Raw genomic sequence first — 20,740 nt, forward strand, 5'->3', positions numbered from 1 at the left:
TATTTCTTTCACTATATTATATATACAATATCTTTTGAGCTATTTTGTTTCAAAAACATCCATCAAGTTCAATAACACTCTCTAAAAAGTTAAAACATACCACAAAAAAAAAAAAAAAATGCTATTTTATATATGTTGGGATATATGCCCTAAAGTCTCATAGCTAATAAATTATTATAAATAATGGCTGATTATTTTATATATGCAATTATCCATTAAAGAAATATCTAAGGTTATTTTATGAAACTTGAACAGTATGTGGTAGACATATAGGTAAACCATGTTCAAGTAATAATCTAAATGGTCAAGAACATTTGGGTTTGCACCTAGTTCAATTTGTGGCTCGCCCAGTTCTTGTCCGGTTCGGTTGGTTCGAATGATTCTTGGTTGGTTCGAGCGCTAAGCCATCCGGTTCGTGCAGTTCAAGGCCTAGTTCTCTTGTTTTGAACTGGTTGACTATTTATTTATGTAATAGATAATTATTTTTTTAAACTAAATTAATATAAGTGTTATATTAATTTAATTAATAGTTTAAGAGTCAAATCCTGGTCCAATAATTATTTTATTACTTATGCATTAATAACATCACCATGCATCATTTATATTATAGTTTTATGTATGTATGGATGAATTTTATTAATTATTTCATTACCTTATTATATATATGTTATATATAGTTAGTAATGAAATGGAATTGCATGAAACACATGACACTACCTCAGGTAATTTTATTATAATTTACTAAGTATGTCAATGAATGCAATTAAATTATTTTAATTTATTTCATTTGTTTATAAAAATTATAATTAAATGAAACTAGAAATTAAAATCAAGAATTGCGTGCAAACCTTAGGTTAAAATCATTTTTTAAAAATAGTTTTAAAATATGATTCACATAGACCTAAGATCATATTTTTAATAAGATTAGAAATTAAATTTAATCTTTTAATCAATTTAATAGGATTAAATTGATTCTTAATTAAAAGATCAAATTTGTAACAAATATATCTATAAGGGATCTTTTTAATTCTGTCTAGGCTGGGGTATTTAAGTTAACGGAAACGTAACACCCTATTGGACTACTCTCACTTATATAGATCAAAGGATAATCCCGAATAAACAGAAATTCATAGTTAGCTCAGGAATAAGATCGAGTTACCCTAGGTCATTGAGTATGAAATAGTCAGTTTTAACAGTAAACGATTGTTATAAAGAAAAGTGATTATTTCGAGATCCGATCTTATGCAAACTCATTGCATAGGATGCCTCCACTCACGTGTCTCCACATGAATGATTTTGGGATCACATCATTTGTATCAGTATACAAAATGGGCCGCATCCAATAGTGTCACCAGGATGAGATACTGAATCTCATCAATCTACTTATAGACCATTTTGGCTATACACTAAAACTTGATCCTCTTTTATGTCGTCATATAAAGTTAAAGTATTCATATTATAGCTACATTATTGGATGCTAGCACTAGTCGAGGTGGACGTGAGCCTGAGCCTGTATACAAACACTCTAGATTTAGTTCCCAAGGGGCCATGGATAAATATCATTATATAGTTTCCTTTAGGAAACTAGTCCCCCAGAGAGCCTTAACTTTAGAGGCCGATTTCTATCCCCATATCTCTGCTGAGTTACAACAGCGTGGTTGGGAAGCCTTGGCTAACCGTCCTGGCGAAGCGGTTGTTTCTATTGTTAGGGAGTTTTATGCCAATATAGACGAGGATAGAGATTTCTCATTAGTTGAGGCATTAGAGTACCCTTTTTATCTCTTCATATCAATGAGTTCTATGGGTTGACCGACTTCAATGACAAGTATGGTAGATTCTACTCCCAACAGTTCCCTGAGATGAAAGTTATAGAAGCTTTGTGTGGACCTGTGGTAGAATGGGTTTGGTCGAAAGGCATTGTAGTTAGCTTTAAGAGGACGGAGATGTCCATTTCTGGTTAGATTTGGCATGCATTTGTTGTTTGGGTTGATGCCCTAAAGTCTCGTGCTCTGTAGTTTGTAAACAGTTTGTACAAATTCTTACGTTGTAAAATATATGATATTTACTTCACATCTTGTATTTTGCTCAGTTTTTTGTTTTATTTGCTTTACCACAAACCAATAAACATAAAATCCCTGGTCATCTATATGTGACTCAAGCATGTATGTGGTGACATACAAGTGGATCATGTCTTGAGTGATAACCAAAATGGTATGTAGTATATAGATATAGGAGGGAAACCTTATCCTAGTAACGCTACGGATGCGGCCCGCTTGGTGGAATGGTTACAAGTGTTGTGACTTGTCATAGATGGTCTGATCCTGATCATTCGTGTTGGGGACATGCGAGCGGGGGCGTCCTATACAAAGAGTTTGTATAAGACCTGACCACGAAGTGTTAACGTCTCGTTATATAACACCGTTCATTACAGAGACTTCACTTCACTAGGATGACCATAGGTAACATGACCTCAATCCTGAGTGAGTTGAGAACTCCTGCCATTGAGGGTGGTTCTTTGATTTGTATGGGTGCGAGTGGCTAGGTCATCGATTCAAACCTACCATTTTGGGGATCCGTCTGATTTGGGAGCTGGGAACTTAGCTACACAAGATGGAATTCATTCCTTCCCCAAGGTAGGGGTAAGTAGATAGATAGCTCCCTTAAGGGCTGATTTCAGGACTTGAACGATGTGGCGCCACACACCTTCTCTTGGCCCGAGAGGTGTTCAGACATAGTTGAACTATGTTGTATTGTTCATTAGAGGAATTAGTGGTACTTAAGGAGTGAGATGTAACTACAGGGGCAAAATGATAATTTGGCCCAGCTGTACTTACGAGCATCTGTGAAGGGTCATTGCACTCATGATTGGTTATATCTAATGGACACAGAAATATATCTGTGGTAAGAAGAGTTCAGCTGTTGGTCTTTAGTGGAATGCCTGACAGTTAACGAATGATGGATCTCGTGGCTAAAGAGTTTATTCAGCTATTCACGGACCATTGAAGCTTCGAGCCACAGGTCCATTAGGTCCCCTGGGTAGCTTGGATAAAGTCAAGAATCAGTGTTTGGGTTAATTTGAAATGTTCAAATTCACAAGAGGAAGTTCGATTATATATGATATAATTGGACTGGTTAATTATATATGATATGATTGGCTAAATGTATGAGATACATTATTTTGTAGGAGATTAGATATAAATATGATTTATATCAAGTAGAAGAGAAAATACTATAGTAGATATGTGATGTCAAACTATAGGTTAAAAATATAATATGATTATATTTATTATTAATTAATTGGTTAATTATATGATAATTAAGCCAATTTTTCACGTTCGGACGTGGGTTAGTGGGGCAGCATCGATTGTTGTAACCGATGAATTAAAATGAAAATAGTTTTCATTTTTGAATCGTCCGTCCAAAAGAAAAAGAGAGAGCGCGTTGGTGAATCGTAAACGACTGCTTAAGCATTTCGAGAGCCTATACGGTAGTCACTCTCTGCCTAAACGATCGTCCACCTCGCGCCTAAACAATTGCACACTAGTTTCTACACGATCGAATAGCTTTTCTAAACAATTGTAGTGTGTCCCGAGTTTGCTAAACGATCGTATACCATTTCCTAAACGATCGTTTAGTAAAACCAACACGATCGTGTAGCTTCTCCTAAATGATAAGCTTCGTGTTATACGATAGCGCCTTTTTTCCTCCCACTTGCTTATCACCAACACGATTCGTGCTTCCTCCTTCCTCTACCAAATTCACCAAAGACCACGCTTTGGGTTCTCACTCCGAAAATACCCGAGGCTTTTTTCTGGTGGTGTCGTCCTCGTTGCGATCGTGAGTTTACGGTTGTGCGTGTTGCTGCGTTGACGATCGGGTGGAGGTTTCCGCTGCATTAAGTTTCGAAGTTTGAAGACTGTCTTCAACTGGTATAGAAACTCTCTCCCTTATTATATCTTGTTCATAGCATGCCGATAATTATTGGTTGTTTGCATAAATGTACGTTTGAATGTATATTGTTGTATTTCGGTCACTGTGAAATTGGAGCGATCCGAACGCACTCATGGAAATCTTCGGTAAGAGATTCTTAATTTGTATGTTCCATACTGATGTCCGTACTGCGCCTTACTGATGTTACCAAGGATAGGGCCAAACTCTTATAGTGTCTAGTTTAAGGGATGTTCGTCAACGCGGGATGGGTCATTAAAGCCTCGATTTACTGTTGTGGACATTGTTCCACCATAGGTAGCCTTGGGCACCCGAGCTTGATTACTGAGTCTGTCGAAGGTCAAGGATGGAAACCTCTGATGATAAGAAGAGGATGGGATGTGAGGCCCCCATTTGTAGATTGTCAGTTGCTTCATTCCGCGAGCGTGGAGTGGAGGAACTAAACGAGGACAATCAGGAAGACGAGGACATTCCCGTAATAGAAGAGTTTCCTCGTTCTCATCCCTAGGATCAGTATGATGTGCTAGTGGTGGAGGAGTCGTTTGGAGAGCAAGCTTTGAGGATGTCTACTGAAGCCCTTAGGATAGCCACTAAGTTCCTGAGGGTGCGTTAGGATATTACATGTCGTGCTAGGCACATGGAGAGGATGATGAACTACATTTATGAGCAGAACCGTCTTTACTATGCCAACATAGGTTTTCAGAGCGATCGTCAGAGGGAGCTGGACTCATCAGACTTTGATTGAGGCTAGCCTGCCTTCCTTTTTATGCCCTCGGTATATTTTTCTTTTCCTTCCTTTATTTTATTTTTTGTTGTTTTTGTAGTTTGTAGTTTTTCTTTCTTTTAGTTTTTGCTAACTTCTTTTCTGTTTGTAGGATTCTTTTGCTTTTCTTTTTCTTTTCTTTTCTTTTTCTTTTTTTGTTTTTGTAGACTTAGGAGTAACCACACTTGTTGTAGAGAAAAACTAGACAAAGAGGATAAAATAGGGTCTACATAAATAAAAAAAAGAAAGAAAAACAAATTAATTGTTTAAAAAAAATAAGGCAATAGCTAGCTTGTCTGCAAAAAAATAGTGTGTGTGTGAATGGATAGAGGTGAAAAGAGCTACCTCCGTCGTGTCTAGTTAGAGCCCCGTGAGAAAAGAGTGGATAGGTTTTCGGCGATTGAGTGTTAAAGCTAGCCCTCTAAGTAAAAGAAATTCCTTTTTATGTTTTGTGTGCGTGAGTTTAGGCACCATTGTCTTAGTGTTGCCTTTTTGCAAGTTAGGTATGTTCAAGGTTGATAACCGAGCCAGAGTAGAGAAAAAATGGGATGAGGACCTTATAAAACTTTTTCGGGCTGTGCAAACTTAACTAGCAAGATCCTAGGCTCACTCCTACTTGGCTAGATTAAGAATCATTCTTAAAATTGTGCTTCATTGATTAATTGTAATTGAATTTCGTTCTTGATTGCAATCTTTAGGATGCAAGTTAGGGTATGGCCTTTCCAACCTTAATTAATAGGACGCTTGATTGATTTTGATTTGTTGGTTTTTGTAGAAGCTAGTTAATTCACATCAATTTGGTAGTTATGCATGCATAATTCGAACGCATAGTCAATTGGCAGAAAACAATGGTCGAAATTACATTGAATGCCTAACTTGATCTAAGAACTAGATGAACCAATTTTTGTTTACGTTTATCTCTTGCAATATTTTTCTGCATGTTTTCAAACTAATCAAAATCCAAAACCCCATTTTTACTGTTTTTTCCACAGCCAAATTTAACTTAAGAGAGAATTAATTTTGTGTCTCCCTATGGTTCGACCCCGTACTTACCACTGTTTCTATGCTTTTGTAGTAATATGAGTAGTTCGGTAATATAGATTTTCTTTTGATTCGTAGCTTTTTTAGGGGCGACACTAAAAAGGCCTTGAATATCCACTTACTATGAATACTTTCTCCATTCACCTTATTATTGACCCATACAAACACTCTCCAAAGGGAGGCCACTCCCAGGACAACGTGAAGTCGAGTATGAATCTCATGGTATGAACTTTTGGGGACGTGAGAGCTGAAATTTGATATATCACATATACCAATATCCTCTCACTAAAGTATTCCAATATTTTTATTAGGATTTTATTATACTTAGTTAGCAAAACACTGGCCAAAGAATTTATCTAAATTCTTTAATTTTTCTCAATATAACATTTGTATTAAATAATCTAACAATACTTGATTTCATTTATTATACTCTTTTAATAAAATCAATCAGCTATTGCATGCTTATAAAATATTTGCCCAATTCATCTTCCAGGTTAGTTCCGAGGTAGAGGTGTTCCATTTCCGTAAACTTAAATACCCCTTCCGAGACAGAACCTTCATTAGACAAAGGTCCTTTATGGCTATAAATTTAATCTTTTATTGAAATTCATTTTAATTCTTTTAAAACAAATTAAAAAGATTAACCTATTCCAAATCTCATTAGAAATAATATAAGTAATTTTAAACAATTAAAAAATGGACCTATGTTTGCATACAATCTAGATTATAGATTTTAATCAATTTCATTAATATTATAACTCTTTATAAATTAATAAATTATGAAATCTATAAACACATCAAACATTCACATATATCATTCTACTATTTATTAATTTTTTTTAATATGTAGTATGATGTATGGACATGCTTAAGTTAATCATACATCACTAACATAATACTTATATTATAGCATTCTAATTTAATCATGCATCTATAACATATAATCCTTTATATTTAATTATGATGCATGTACATATTTATCCTTAAGGTGAATATTTTTTGAATCTATATGACATACAATATCTGATATGAATTCAAAAAATAATTTAAAACATCCATCAAATGCATAATTAAATTAAACAACAAAAATTGGACTGATTTTGGCATCCTAAGACAAAATTAATTGATTAAATTAATATAACTGTTATATTAATTTAATAATTAATTAATTAAATAAAAAAATTAAAAAGGCAATTTAAGTTAAAAGCAGACGATCTTCAACCTTGCACGCGCGCCATCACGCTTCGTCCAAATTCAGAGCGTTGCAACATTGCGACCGCTGTTCAACACGTCTGCCTTTCAACCCAAGAAAACACAAGTTTAAAAATAAGGTCTTGCCTGTGCAGCAAGTGGACTGGACACTCACAACAATCTTTCCCTTCAGCCGAACATGAGGAAGATTCAATCACATCCATGATCACTTGAACCTCATCCGAGTAAGCTTACTACAAAGCTTAATCTTGCTTTTGGGAACTACCTTAGTTAATATATCTGCACTATTATTGTCAGCATGTACTTTCTTCAGATTCAGTCTTTTCTCTTCAATTACATCTTGTAGCCAATGATATCTAATGTCAATGTGTTTAGTACTATTGGGGATAATGCTCTAAACTCTCGTTGGGTCTTGTAGTTTGCAAACACTGTACTGAACAAACGTTTGTGATGTAATAATATTCACACAATGGATTTGAGCAAGAAACCAATGTATCATGCTCATACAATAGTGAAGAAAATATGATATACTCACCTTGCTTTAAACCCAATTCTTGAAGGAACCTTTTAAGCCATAACATCTCATTGTTTGTTTCCACTGCTGTAATATACTCCGCCTTAGTTGTGGACAATGCTACACATTTTTGTAACTTGGATTTCCATGAGATGACTCCTCCTGAAAATGTAAGCACATAACCTGAAGTAGATTTTCTGTTAACAAGATCACCTGCCATGTATGCATCAGTATAGCCTTCAAGTATGGGTTTGCCACTTCCATAACATAAACTTAATTTGGAGGTGCCGTGCAAGTATGTGAAGATCCACTTCACTGCTTTCCAGTGAGTCTTACCTGGATTGGACAGAAAACGACTCACTATACTAACTGCATATGTAATATTAGGTCTAGTACACACCATCGCATACATCAAAGAATCAACAACAAAAGAGTAAGGAATGGATGACATAACTTCTTTTTCTTTCTCTATTATAGGGCAAGCTCTCTTACTTAGCTTAAAATGAGTTGCTAGCGGGGTACTAATAGGCTTAGCATGCTTCATATTGAACCTTTCCAACACTCGTGGATAACCATAATTTCCCAGCTTTCCTATCGCGAGCAATCTCCATATATAGATTTGATTTGTAGGACCCAAATCTTTCATGTCAAATGGCTTGGACCAGTCTTTCTTTAAATTTTGAATAACTATCAACATATCATCTACATATAAAAGAAGAATGATGAAGTTTCCTATAGGGAACTTTCTAAAATACACACAAGAATCAACTGTAGTTCGTTTATAATCATTTCTTATTATAAACGAATCAAATTTTTTGTACCATTGCTTTGGTGCCTGTCTAAGCCCATAAAGACTCTTCTTTAACTTGCAAACAAGTTTATCTTTCCCCTTTTCTTCAAATCCTTCAAATTTCTCTATGTAGATCTCTTAATGTAAGTCACCATGTAAAAAAGTAGTTTTTACATTAAGTTGCTCTATCTCAAGATCAAGACTTGCTGCTAATCTCAACACTGTTATGATAGATGTCATTTTGACCATTGGAGAGAAGATCTCATCAAAGTTAATACCCTTTTTCTGGTTGTATCCCTTAATCACTAATCTGGCTTTGTACCTCACTATCTTCTCACCATCCTTCTTGTACTTGAAAACCCATATGTTTTTCAATACTTTCTTGCCCTTTGGAGGCTTCACTAGCTCATAGGTTCCATTCTTTTCTAGGGAATTTATCTCCTCCTTCATTACATCGACCCACTGGTCATTTTCATCATGAGACAAAACCTCTTGATAGTTTTCTGGCTCTCCATCTTCACTAGCTAGAATGAACTTTGAGCTTGAATACCTTGTTGAAGGTTTTTGCACTCTAGTAGACTTTCGAGCCTGAGTATCCTCCACTTGGGGAATAGATTGCTCCCCCTTCTCATGAACTTCTCTATGAATCTCTTCCTTATATGCATCTTCCTCATGAATTTCTTCATCAAATGAAGACTCATCAAGATCATCATCGTTAACATGATCTGGTACATTACCATCAGGTTGTATCTCACCAACATCATCATGTACATCATCAACATTCTCATTTTTTGGCTGACTAACAAAAAGAGTAGAAGTAGAATAATTAATAGTATCAAAACACAACTCTAAAGTAAAAGTGTACTTCGTACTAAGAAGATTAGCACTTTTCTCGTGCTCAAAGAATACTACATCTCTGCTTCTTACTAGTTTTTTATTTTCTGGATTATAGAGCCTATAACCATACTCTTCATCCCCATACCCAACAAAAACACATGGATTGGTCTTCAAATCAAGCTTTGATCTCTGTTCCTTAGGCACATGCTTGTATGTCTTGCTACCAAAGACCCTGAGATGCAAATAAGTAGGATCATGTCTCTTCTATGCTCTCTTTGGAATGTCTAGACCAAGAGGAATTGATGGAGATCGATTAATCAAATACATGGCATATTGCACTGCTTCACCCCAAAATGTCTTAGGAAGATCAGACATTCTAAGCATACTTCTCATCTTCTCCATAATGCTTCTATTCATCCTCTTAGCAACTCTATTGTGTTGTGGTGTGTCAAGCTCTGTCTTCTCATGTCTAATACCATGTTGTGAACAATAAAACTTGAAATCATTCGAAGTATACTCACCACCATTATTGGATCGAAGACACTTTAATTTTCTTCCAGTCTCCCTTTCTACCATGACATGAAACTTCCTAAAAATCTCAAACACTTGCCTTTTGTCTTCAACATATACACCCAATTCTTCGAGTAGCATCATCAATAAAAGTGAAAATATTTATTGCCACCAAGTGACTCCACCTCAGTAGGCCTACAAATATCAGAATGTATTAACTCCAATTTTCCTTGCCTTCTGGTGGACTTCCCAAAAAAAGATATTCTATGTTGCTTACCTGCCAAACAATGATCACAAGAGTCAAGAGAAAATGTTTTATCAATAAGGATAAGAGATTTACCTGCCAACAATTTAATCCCCTTATCACTTATATGCCCTAGCCTTTGATGCCGCAAATTTGGAGAATTCTTTGTTTCTACTGCATTCAACTCAGAAGAACATAAGCTCAAGTTTGTTTTAAGAGCAACATAACTCACCTCGAGTAACTATTACTGAACCCTTAGACAATTTTCACTTACCATCATAAAAGGTATGTCGAAATTCTTCTTGATCAAGGGCATTTGCAGACAACAATTTAAGGCGTAAATCATAAATATGGCCCACATTATTTAATGTAAGCGTGCACCCAACACTTGTCTTCACACGAATATCACCTAACCCAACTATGCTAGTTGAGGTCATGTTTTCCATCTTCACACTACCAAAATCACAAGATTAATAGTTCATGAAATACTCTCTTTTGGAAACCCAATGGTATGAAGCACCTGAATCTACCACCCACTTTGTGTTTGAACTCTCTACATGATGACACTCACTGGTTGCACAAATCAAGGTGACAACATTATCACTCTGAGAAATAATTATTGCAATATTTTTATCATTTTCCTCTTCTTGTGAATCTTGCTTTTTTACTTTGTCCTTTCTTCCAATGTTAGCAAAACTTTTTTATATGATCAGGCTTGTTATAGTAATAACATGTCCTAGTCTCTTTGTCTCTAAACTTGGACCTCCCTTTTGAGTTACCACGATCTTTAGGTCCCTTACTCTTGTTTCTTTCATGATTCTCAGCAACAAGAGCATGTGAATTATCAACTCCCATCTCCTTTCTTCTTACCTCTCCTTTGAACATGCTTTGTTTGATAATATCCAAAGACAAAACACCTTCTGGAGCAGACACTAGAAGAATTTCAGGCTTTAATATCGGTTGCAACCGACATTAAAGCGGTTGCAACTGACATTAAAGCCCTTTAATGAAATTTACAACCGACATTAAAGTCCTTTAATCCCTTTTAAACCGACATTGAAGCCCAGAATCTATCCATTTTATCAATTATTGTCCGTTTTTTTAAAATTCCGTTGCCGAATCCATTTTTTGGTCAAAAAGTATAACATGACACATCATCATCGAACACTGTGACTATGACATATTATTTATGTAGGATTGCAAATCTATTACATTTAATCTTCTACTATAAAATTATAATTTAAAAGGCTGTACAATAATTCAGCCCTTGAAAACATAAATTACAAGTAATACAAACATTATGTTTTTACAAACATTATGAGTTTACTATCCCTCTCCACTTAGTAAGTATGGATCCCTTCATAATTCTTCTTGAACAGACCCCTCCCAGCTTCAGCAGTGTCTGGTTATAGGCATCTTTGTTTAACCACTGTTGTTCAAAGGATCACAAACGAAAAAGGTTTAAGACAAAGGATTGAAAGTGAAAATGTTATCAGAATTCATATTCAACTAACCGTGTTTATTGGGAATGTATATAAATGGTACATCCAAGGCAAAATTCTTTACTAGAGTTCTCCAAGAAAAAGCATAAAAAGGCTGCGATACCAAATCTTTACTCCTTTGTTGCACCTGCAAAACAAGAAAACTCAATAGTTGAATAAATGAAAGAATCTTTTTTTTCAAGATCTTGAAGAAGAGAAGCTTGGTTACCTAGATATGAGATACGAAGACGATGGAAAATTTTTGGCAACATAATGATGAAGTTGGACTCTCAACTAAAACTTATTAAAACTAAGAGTCAAACATTCTTTTAGAGTATTTAATTAGCATAATGCACATGTTCTCAAACCAATCAATCGTTTAATTCTTGCATCTATCGCTTAGCTCTAGTGGCCCATCGTGTAGCTCAATCGTTTAGTAAACGACTCACTCTCAACGATCTTGCGCATAGGCTATCGTTTAGCTACCGCGACCATCATTTACCTCCTCGTTTAGCGCTGACGCCTTATCGTCTAACTCATCCGCCTATCGCTTAACGTCATCGCCTATCGCTTAGCATTCCGCCTATCGTGTAGCGCGTCTGCTCATCGTCTAGTGCAGCACGGATATCGTCTAGCACTCACGCCCATCGCGTAGCGCCACCGTGTAGTCTATCGCTTAGCACCCGCACATCGCTTTAACGCTCAACGCTATCGTCTAGTGCTATCGTCTAACGCAATCGTCCAGCTTCTACGCTTATCGTCTAGAGCTTACACTGATCGTGCAGTACTTTGCCTATCGTATAGCTCGATCATCTAGCGCGTCACTCCTCATCATTTAACGTCGCGTGCATATCTACACGATCGTCTAGCGCATCGCTTAGCTCCGCGCATCTGCTATACGATCGTCTACTCATCATTTAGCTCCTCGCATTACTACACGATCGTCCAACGCCTGCCTACATGATCGTCCAGCGCCCGCCTACACGATTGCCTACTTCATCGTTTAGCTCCCTGCATTGCTACATGATCATCTAGCGACTGCCTACACGATCACCTACTTCATTGTTTAGCTCCCTACATTGCTACACGATCGTCCAACGCCCGCCTACACGATCGCCTACCTCATCGTGTAGTGCCGCTCACTTACTAGACGATCGTCTACCTCATCATGTAGCGCTGCTCATTTGCTACACGATCGTCTACCCAGCGCCTTGCGCTCAACATTTCGCTTTCACTGCTCTTGCTCACGCATACCCAACACAAAAGCAACTCTTGGCAACGCCTCTTGCCAATACTTCAATAAATGTATCATATACAACAAAAGCATTAATCAAATTGAATTTCAAAGGCCATAGACACATAAAAAGACCCAAATCTAGGAGTAGAGAGACATATTGGAGTGAAACCGCAACTGGCTTTCATCGAGACATTTACACAAACAGTTGAGAGGCGTAAACATAAAAACAAAAATTGTTGTGAGTTTAAGAGAGGAAAGAGAAGAAGAGCATACTGATCTGGATGGCAGCGCGGTGGACAAAGATGAACGGTGACAGATCTGGAGACACACAGTGAGGGAAAATTGGACGACGAACGGCGGCGAGGGAAAATTAAATGACGAATGGCGACACACACCACGTGGGAATATGAAATTCAGATTCGGAGACACATGATTAGCGTATCAAGTTTGGGTGCTTATTTATCAAACCGAAAGTATAAGACACAAAAAAATAACTGAAGAGGGAGCAACAGATCGGGTTGTGGCGCTTCGATAGAACGAGCTTCACCCACGATTAGATCCGGGTTGGTTGTGGCGCTTCAACAGAATGAGCAGCAGATCCGGGTGACTGGTCGCGGCGGCGCGGGTTGCATGAAGAACAAACCTGCATGAAAGCCAGATTTACACCACGACATACTCTTCACCCACACTATCGACGAACGAATGGCAAGGGTTTGGAAGAGAGAAGTGAGAAAGAAAGAGGGTCTGAAGAAGGAAGTGTAAGAATAAGAGGAAAAAGAAAATAGGGGGAGAGTGAAGAGGGAAAAATGAAAAAAAAAAGGGGGGTGGGGGGGGAATAGAAAATAGAGGGAGAGTGAAGAGAGAAAAATTAAGTGAGTCTTTAATGTCGGTTTAAAACCGACATTAAAGGAACCCCTACAATGTCGGTTTAAAACCAACATTAAAGATCCGCTTTTTAAAAAAAACAAAACCGACATTATTCATCTGATTTCACTTTTTTCAACCGATATTAAAACCCAAAATTCTTGTAGTGAGAGTTACTAATAGTCACAACCAAGGTTTTCTAACTGCCCGACAAAGAACTCAACAAGAACAAAGCCTGCAATTCATCATTAAAATCAATCTTCATAGTAGTTAACTTATTAATAATATCCTGAAAGTCACTCAAATGCTCAGAAACAGACTTCCTGCCCTTCAATTTTAAATTAACAAGTTGCCTTGGTTAAAGAAGCTTTGTTATGTGTGGTTGTATTCCTTTCATAAAGGCCTTCTAATTTCTTCCACAACTCATATGAGTCAGACTCCTTAGACACATGGTTGAAAATACTAATATCAACCCACTGCTTAATGGTTGCCAAAGTTTTTCTCTTTAACTTTCTCCAATATTTTTCTTCCATTTTCTTTGATTTTGCAAATTTTGAAATTGTGTCATCTACTTTTGTAATTATTTCAATTGGATCAAACAAATCTTTGTAATATAACAAATCTTCCATCATCGGTCTCTAGATGGAATAATTAGTTTATATCAATTTTATCACTAAACTACCTCCACCATTACTAGTAGACTCCATAATAATAATTAAATTAAAACCCGCTCTGATATGAACTGATAGGACCAAAACAAAATAACAACAACCCACTAGGATCTCCAAAACAATAAACCAAATAATTGTTCTCCAAAACACCATAAATAAATCACCAAATAATCACCAAGTAGTCAATCAACAATGGACAATAATAAACCACTAAATTCTGGAAGACTAAAAAGCAAAGAACACACGAATTATATATGGAAAACCCCTTTTGATGTGAAAAGTAAAAAATCACGGAACTTGTGAGGAGCCCATCCTTGTCAAATTTTCTTATTATGATAAAATTGAGGGGAAAAAGCCCAAAGCAGTCAGACAAAAGTTTACTACCCACCAATGCTTTCATACATAAAAGATGAAAGCTTGAGAGATAAAAAGAATGAAAATCACCCAGTTTTATAGATTCTGTTCGACAATGATTATGGAAAAACCAGAGCTCCAAGCAACAATCCAATCGTTAAAAACGAAACCCTATTTATCCCGAACAAGTTGACCAAATTTCAGCACGAACCAACAGTTCAAATTCTGGCAACTGACAACTTTGTGAAAGTTGTCGCTGAAAAGACAAACTACTATCTTTCTCTCTGATTTTTTTTTTCTTTTTCACTGTCTTCCCCGTAGGTCATCCCTATATAAAAACCTGAGACTTACAAGATGGGCCAACCTAAAAAATTAGGTTCAGTTGGGCTTAGAAAACACAAATTTAAAAATAAGATTGTACTTGTACAACAAGTGGACTATACACTCACAACATTGGAAGGGAGGAAAGCAAAGCAAAGCAGGGGTTTGTATACCGGCGTTAAGTATGAGTCAGAATACTCAAGAGGGGAGTTATTGTCTTCCTATACTTTTCATCTTTCAATACTATTTTAGCTATCTGGCTTCCATGATAATTTTTCCAAGAGGCTGCAAAACTTTTCTTTTCATATTTTTACTTTCCCTCGCTACAATGTAAAGAACGTCCAGGTATGTGACACTCAGTAACGTTTACAAGAAAACTAGAATGCATAGTGTATAAATTTCTAGTGATTTATCAAATTCATCCCTGATATTCAGTTACACAAACCTAGTTTAATTGTTCATATTTTTCCTAATTTCCAGATGTTGTGATACTTTGGGTTCACAAAACATGACAGAAATATCAGTTACACAGCATGCAGACAGTTGTGTCAATTCTGAATATATTTTAGCAGTTGGGATTCATGGGAGGTGGAATGTTACTTTAACGTCCCTTCTGATTAGCAAAAACTATTTGTTGGCAATGATCCTATCTTTCTTAGAGTACTTTCTTGAAATTATGTTGTGTCCCAGTCTGAAGGAATACTGGTGGGTTAGTCAGACAGGCCTTACAATGGTTATAGTGGGAGAAATCATCCGTAAACTGGCGATCATAACTGCAGGTCGGTGTTTTATTCAGGACCGTCACAAGCTAGCTACTCATGGAGTCTATAGTTTTGTTCGTCATCCTGGATACAGTGGTTTCCTCGTGTGGGCAGTTGGCACTCAAATCATGGTCTGTAATCCCCTTTCAACCATTGCATTTGCTGTTGTCGTTTCGCACTTCTTTGCCGAACGGATTCCATATGAAGAGTACTTCTTGAGACAGTTTTTTGGTCATGAGTATGAGAAATACACGAATCGGGTGTCCTCTGGAGTGCCATTTGTGAAATGAAGTTGGACTGATGATTCAGATGCTTCATCAACAGATGTCATGTTTCTGCTGTTGAGGTATTTGTAACTTCTTAGTGGGAGTAGTTATTGTGTTGTATATTAAGGCTTCTGATTGATGATTTTTGGGATTGCATTTTTGGTCAAGCCCTTGGATCTACTTGTAACATTTTTGTCAATTATGAAGGAAATATATATGATTAAAACTCCCTCGAGGGATATGAAGTCCCTTGGGTAAGGATTTTAGATCCTTCTTATGTGTTTGAAATGCTGAAGAGACATAAGTTATCATTTCTAATCCTTGTTATGTTTCTAAAGGATATCGTGAATCAATTTTAGAGCATCATAATGAATAGGTCAATCATAATTCTAGTGTAAACATAGGGTAAGAAGTTGGTTAGTTTTGAAATTTTGTTTGAAAAGGATTAGAGGTTAATTAGTTGTTAAAAGAGAAAAGTATAAAGTTAGTGTTGGGTTGTGAAGTTTGTGTCATTCGAATTAGTTAGTCCACCTTCTTTCTTCCTTTTTCATAACCAACATTTAATATCTCTTTCTTTGACTATTGAAAGAAAGAAAGACACCACTCATATTGTAGGTGAGACTTGTGGTCGGTTTTGGATGAACTTGAGAAAAAAATGTTTTTCCCTTCATCATTCATTACTTGGTATACATGTATGAATAACAATAAAAAACAGAGAATTAAAGATGATGATTACAGTAACAATAATTCCAAAAAAATGAGAAAAATATAGGAGAAGATGAAGAATGGAGGGCAGGGTGAGGATTGCGAATGAATTTACAGAAAGTGAAAGGGGGTTATATTGGGGTGAAAAGCAACTTCCTGGAGTTGATTGGGATAGGGGTAATTTGGATGAGGAGTCCTGGGAAAACATCATCGGAGTCTTGGATGTGGGGATTGTGGTCAACAATGAAGGGATCGCCGCACTTGGCGCTGATTGTGTGCAGCGTCTCACCTTCCTTCACAACGTAGATCTCATCGCAGGGCTTGGATTCTGCAGAGGACACTAGTATGATCAGCGCCATCACACTTATTATGAAAACACAATTGCAGGAAGCCATGGGAGACACCAAACTTACCAGAATAATTTTTCATTTTGGTCTATCTAGTCTCTCTCTATATATATACATATCATAAAGTTAAACTAAGGTGGATAAAAGAGGTCAGTTATGGCGGTTTCCACAAAGTACGTGAAGCAATTGCACGCCACCTCCGTTAGGGGATGCTTCCTCATTTATATTTTTCTTTTTCAACATTTCCATTTTGACTTTTCGTTTTTAGCATCCATTTAGAATTGCATTCATCAAAAATATTCATTTTAACTTTTGATTTTATATTCTCCAATGTGATTTTCATACTTTTATTTTGTGATTTTCCTACTACTATAATTGGTTTGAAGTGATTATGAGTATTTTGTGACGAAATATTTAGAAAGTAAAAAAAGAAAAACATAATATCGACATAAATGCCATTGATTCATATTCCCGTCAAAGTTGGGCAAGCTTGAATTAATTACGAAATTCAAACTTACAGTGGAGGCGGCTGCTTTGAAGGAAAAATCTTTGGATCATTTATATATAACTAATCCAATAATAAACAAAACTTAATATAGTTGTCACACATATTCTACCCAGTCAACTTTGTATAGCATAATTCAATATTCTAAAATTAGGTCTATTTATTTGATGATATTAAAGTAAGATATAGTTGTTTTCTAAGGACGTGACTTCATTACAAAAACCTTCACTTTTTCAATTCACTTCAACCACAAAATAGAAGACTTTTAAAAGTATTTTTTTTTTAAAAAAAAAAAAAATGAAGAAAGTTTAACCCCCATAACAACGGTCTATAACACATTCAAACACTCAAACTACCCTCTATGTAAAAATTTGAATTAAACAAATCTTTCAAATTTAAAGATCCTTGTGGCCATATTTATGCTCTCAAATCAATATACAGAAAACAGCCCAATCCTAAATAAACCAACATGTTTCTCTTATACATATTTGAAGTTTTGAAAGCAAAAGAACTTGTCAACCACATTATTGGAGATTAGTTTTATAGAATAATGTTTGGAAAATAGGGTGACATACATCAGTGATATACACAGTGCATGTAGCACATAACATACACAATCTACGTATAATAATAATGATTAAACTGTATTTGTAAACGCACACATACACCGATATACATCAGCTCATGTTAAACTCCACTAATTTTGTAAAGCTCGATGTGTGTGTCGTCGTCTTCAACTCCACCAACATTCCTCAAAGCCCATCCAAGAGTGTACGCGGCTGCTGCCGCAATGGCACCGTTTAGCACGGTTAAGGCAATGGAGAATCCATAGTTTGTGGCAGCAATCTTTGCTCGGGCGATACCTAGAAGCACAAGTGCAAGCAAGGCTAGAATGCAAGCTCCCCCAAACTTAACGGACTCGTTATCGGTGAAAGGAATGAGAATGATGAAGGAGAGCAAAGGGATGCATCCGAACAATAGAAAGGACCCGAACGTCGCCACACCATTCTTCCATGGCCGGTGTTCGCTCTCGTTCGGTGGCCCCGCCATGCCCTTCTTCTCCTCCACCATAATGCGTTTGTACTTCGACATTATGTTCACAACCTGATCATGAGTTTGTTGTTCGTTTAAAAGAAAAAGGGGGACAAAATAATAGGAGTGAAAAGAAGGAGAGTCCTACTGTAGAAGCATCGTGAAAGTCCATTCCAAGGGATTGGTAGTGTTGGAGGAGGAGGTCGCGGTGATGTTGAGGGAGATTGTCCACATCCCATTCCGTCGCGGCTCTCTCCTCGGCAGAAATAGTCCTCTCAGTGGTGGTGGCCACATAATCTCCAAACCCCATTGATATCCCATCCGCTATTAAGTTTGCAAATCCCAGCACCAACACGTCCACTATAGTTTATTTATGAAAACAATTAATTAAGGTTATCCTCCTCCTAATTTAACTGTCCAACAAAGAAGTAGGGTTTAAAGGTAAATTTTCAAAGATGGTTGCTTCACCTAGGTTTAAGTAAATCTTTTACATAATAAAAAACAATTGTTTTGTTGGGTGCTGCAGTGTTTTTTTTTTAAAAAAAAAAAAAAAAAAATTGAAGGCAACAACATGGATGAAACTGGGGTCGTGTGTGTTTTTTTGAATACTATAGGACCAATAATATTTGAAATTGGGTTTGTGTAGAAGAAAAGAACAAAAATTGAAAGGTACAGAAGTAGAAATTGTATAGTATTAAGCGTAAGCTAACCAGCAGTGTGGCGGGTAGCGGAAATAGAAGCAATGAGAGAGAAACATGTGACAATGGCGTCCAGTCCTCCATACACAACACTTTTCGCCACCTCTCCACTCCACCTCGTTTCATTTGGTCTTTTCTTCTTTCCCTTCTCCTCCTTTTCTCTGCCGCCGATCACTACCTCCGTCGATGATGCTGCCATTTCCCTTCCTTTTTTTTTTCACCGCTTGATTCGTGATGGTGGGAGGTTCGGTGGAGGGTAAATAAGGGATTTTCAAACTAGGTGGGCAGGTGTTTACGTGTTAAATTGCATGAAAACCACTTGACGTATGGCACAATCATGTGATAATTGTTTTTAACATTAAAAACATAACAAAATACTTCTTTACTCGGGAAAGTTGCATGAATATTAATCAACACAATAATATAGCAAATATAAATACTTGCATCTTGTCTACCCAAAATCAGTTACCCAATTGAACATATATATATATATTTTTTAACAATGAATTTACTTTGTGAAAAGAGCTTTACTTTGGGGTTGGAAGTTTAGCTGTTTTTTTTTTTTTAAAACTGGAGTGTGTATTTTAAAGAGACACAGGAATGTACATGATAGACCGAAAAATTTAGTCGATCTATCGAATTGAATTTGATCGAAAAAGAAGAGGAGTCGATCGGTATCAGTTTCAAAAAATTCCAAAGAATAAAATCGATCGAAAATTTCACTACTCGATGGTCGAGGTCGATTTGAATATTTACAAAACCAACTATAGTGTAGCAATTTGGTCAAAAAACTAATTCCGACTACACACCTCTAAACATACTATTGATTTTTTTTTTTTTTTAATAATTTTTTTACTGGCGCCGTTAAAGGAGATTTATAATTTTTTTTTCTCATATCCATTCTTTCTTTTAACATTTTATTTTATTTTCTTTTTTAGTCTTATTGCCAAACCATCTTTCTTACTTCTTCTCCCTCTTTCTTTTAATGTTTTCTCTTTTTTTCTTTATTTGTATATTTTTCAACCAATTTTTTTTTCTATTTAAGAAAAACTAAATTTAGAATTAATGCTTTTCTTTAAAGAAAACAACGTTTTTAATTGTTTCTAATGTAATTTTTTCCTTTTTTTTTTGTCCGCATTTTTTCTTCAGTTCGAATTTTGAATTTAGGTAACACTTTATGTGTTAAATTAAATTATTTTTCTTATTTTTTAATTTGTTTGATTATTATTAACTTTTAGGTGTGGAATATGCTTTTTTTTTTCCCATAAATGAGTAAAATCAAGTCGATTTGAAAAAGTTTTGAAATCATTTTCTTTCTTTTTTTTTCTAAGATGTTTCATGCTATATTTATTATTCTGAGATTACTTACTTTATATTATTCTGATTAGTTAATTTATTTCATGATTTAATGGCTAAATGGTTAATCAATTTTAATTAATTCAAATATAAAGTACAAACTTCTACAACTTAAAACTAAAACTACAATGTTTTTATCCGTGATATATTAAATTAATTGAAATATAAATTGAATTAATTGACTATAATACAATTAGTTGACTGAAACTAATTATAATTGTAGTTTAGTTAATTACAACGCCAAAGTTTACAAGTCGATTAATACGAATACAAATACTAGATA

At 35.9% G+C, this 20,740-nt stretch overlaps 1 protein-coding gene and 1 pseudogene across 1 annotated transcript; one reads left to right on the top strand and one right to left on the bottom strand.

Moving 5' to 3' along the window:
• The first annotated feature begins 15,125 nt into the window (after positions 1–15,125).
• On the top strand, positions 15,126–15,878 carry LOC120068867 (putative protein-S-isoprenylcysteine O-methyltransferase pseudogene; annotated as a pseudogene).
• Positions 15,879–17,941: 2,063 nt separating this feature from the next.
• On the bottom strand, positions 17,942–19,310 carry LOC120068866 (uncharacterized). Its single transcript, XM_039020512.2, has 3 exons — positions 19,114–19,310; positions 18,552–18,763; positions 17,942–18,475 (listed from the first exon to the last, which is right to left on the bottom strand). Exons 1-3 carry the CDS (start codon positions 19,298–19,300, stop codon positions 18,059–18,061), a joined length of 816 nt encoding a protein of 271 aa, XP_038876440.2. The 5' UTR covers positions 19,301–19,310; the 3' UTR covers positions 17,942–18,058.
• Positions 19,311–20,740: the final 1,430 nt, after the last annotated feature.

Source organism: Benincasa hispida, chromosome 12 (assembly GCF_027475165.1).
Source record: "Benincasa hispida cultivar pf3 chromosome 12, pf3_genome.v1.1, whole genome shotgun sequence".
Lineage (NCBI taxonomy): Eukaryota > Viridiplantae > Streptophyta > Magnoliopsida > Cucurbitales > Cucurbitaceae > Benincasa > Benincasa hispida.

Coding starts and splice junctions, on each gene's coding strand:
- LOC120068866 (XM_039020512.2), bottom strand. CDS start 19,300: ATGGCAGCATCATCGACGGAGGTAGTGATCGGCGGCAGAGAAAAGGAG. Junction 18,764..19,113: donor CGCTACCCGCCACACTGCTG/GTTAGCTTACGC, acceptor AATAAACTATAG/TGGACGTGTTGGTGCTGGGA. Junction 18,476..18,551: donor ACTTTCACGATGCTTCTACA/GTAGGACTCTCC, acceptor ACTCATGATCAG/GTTGTGAACATAATGTCGAA.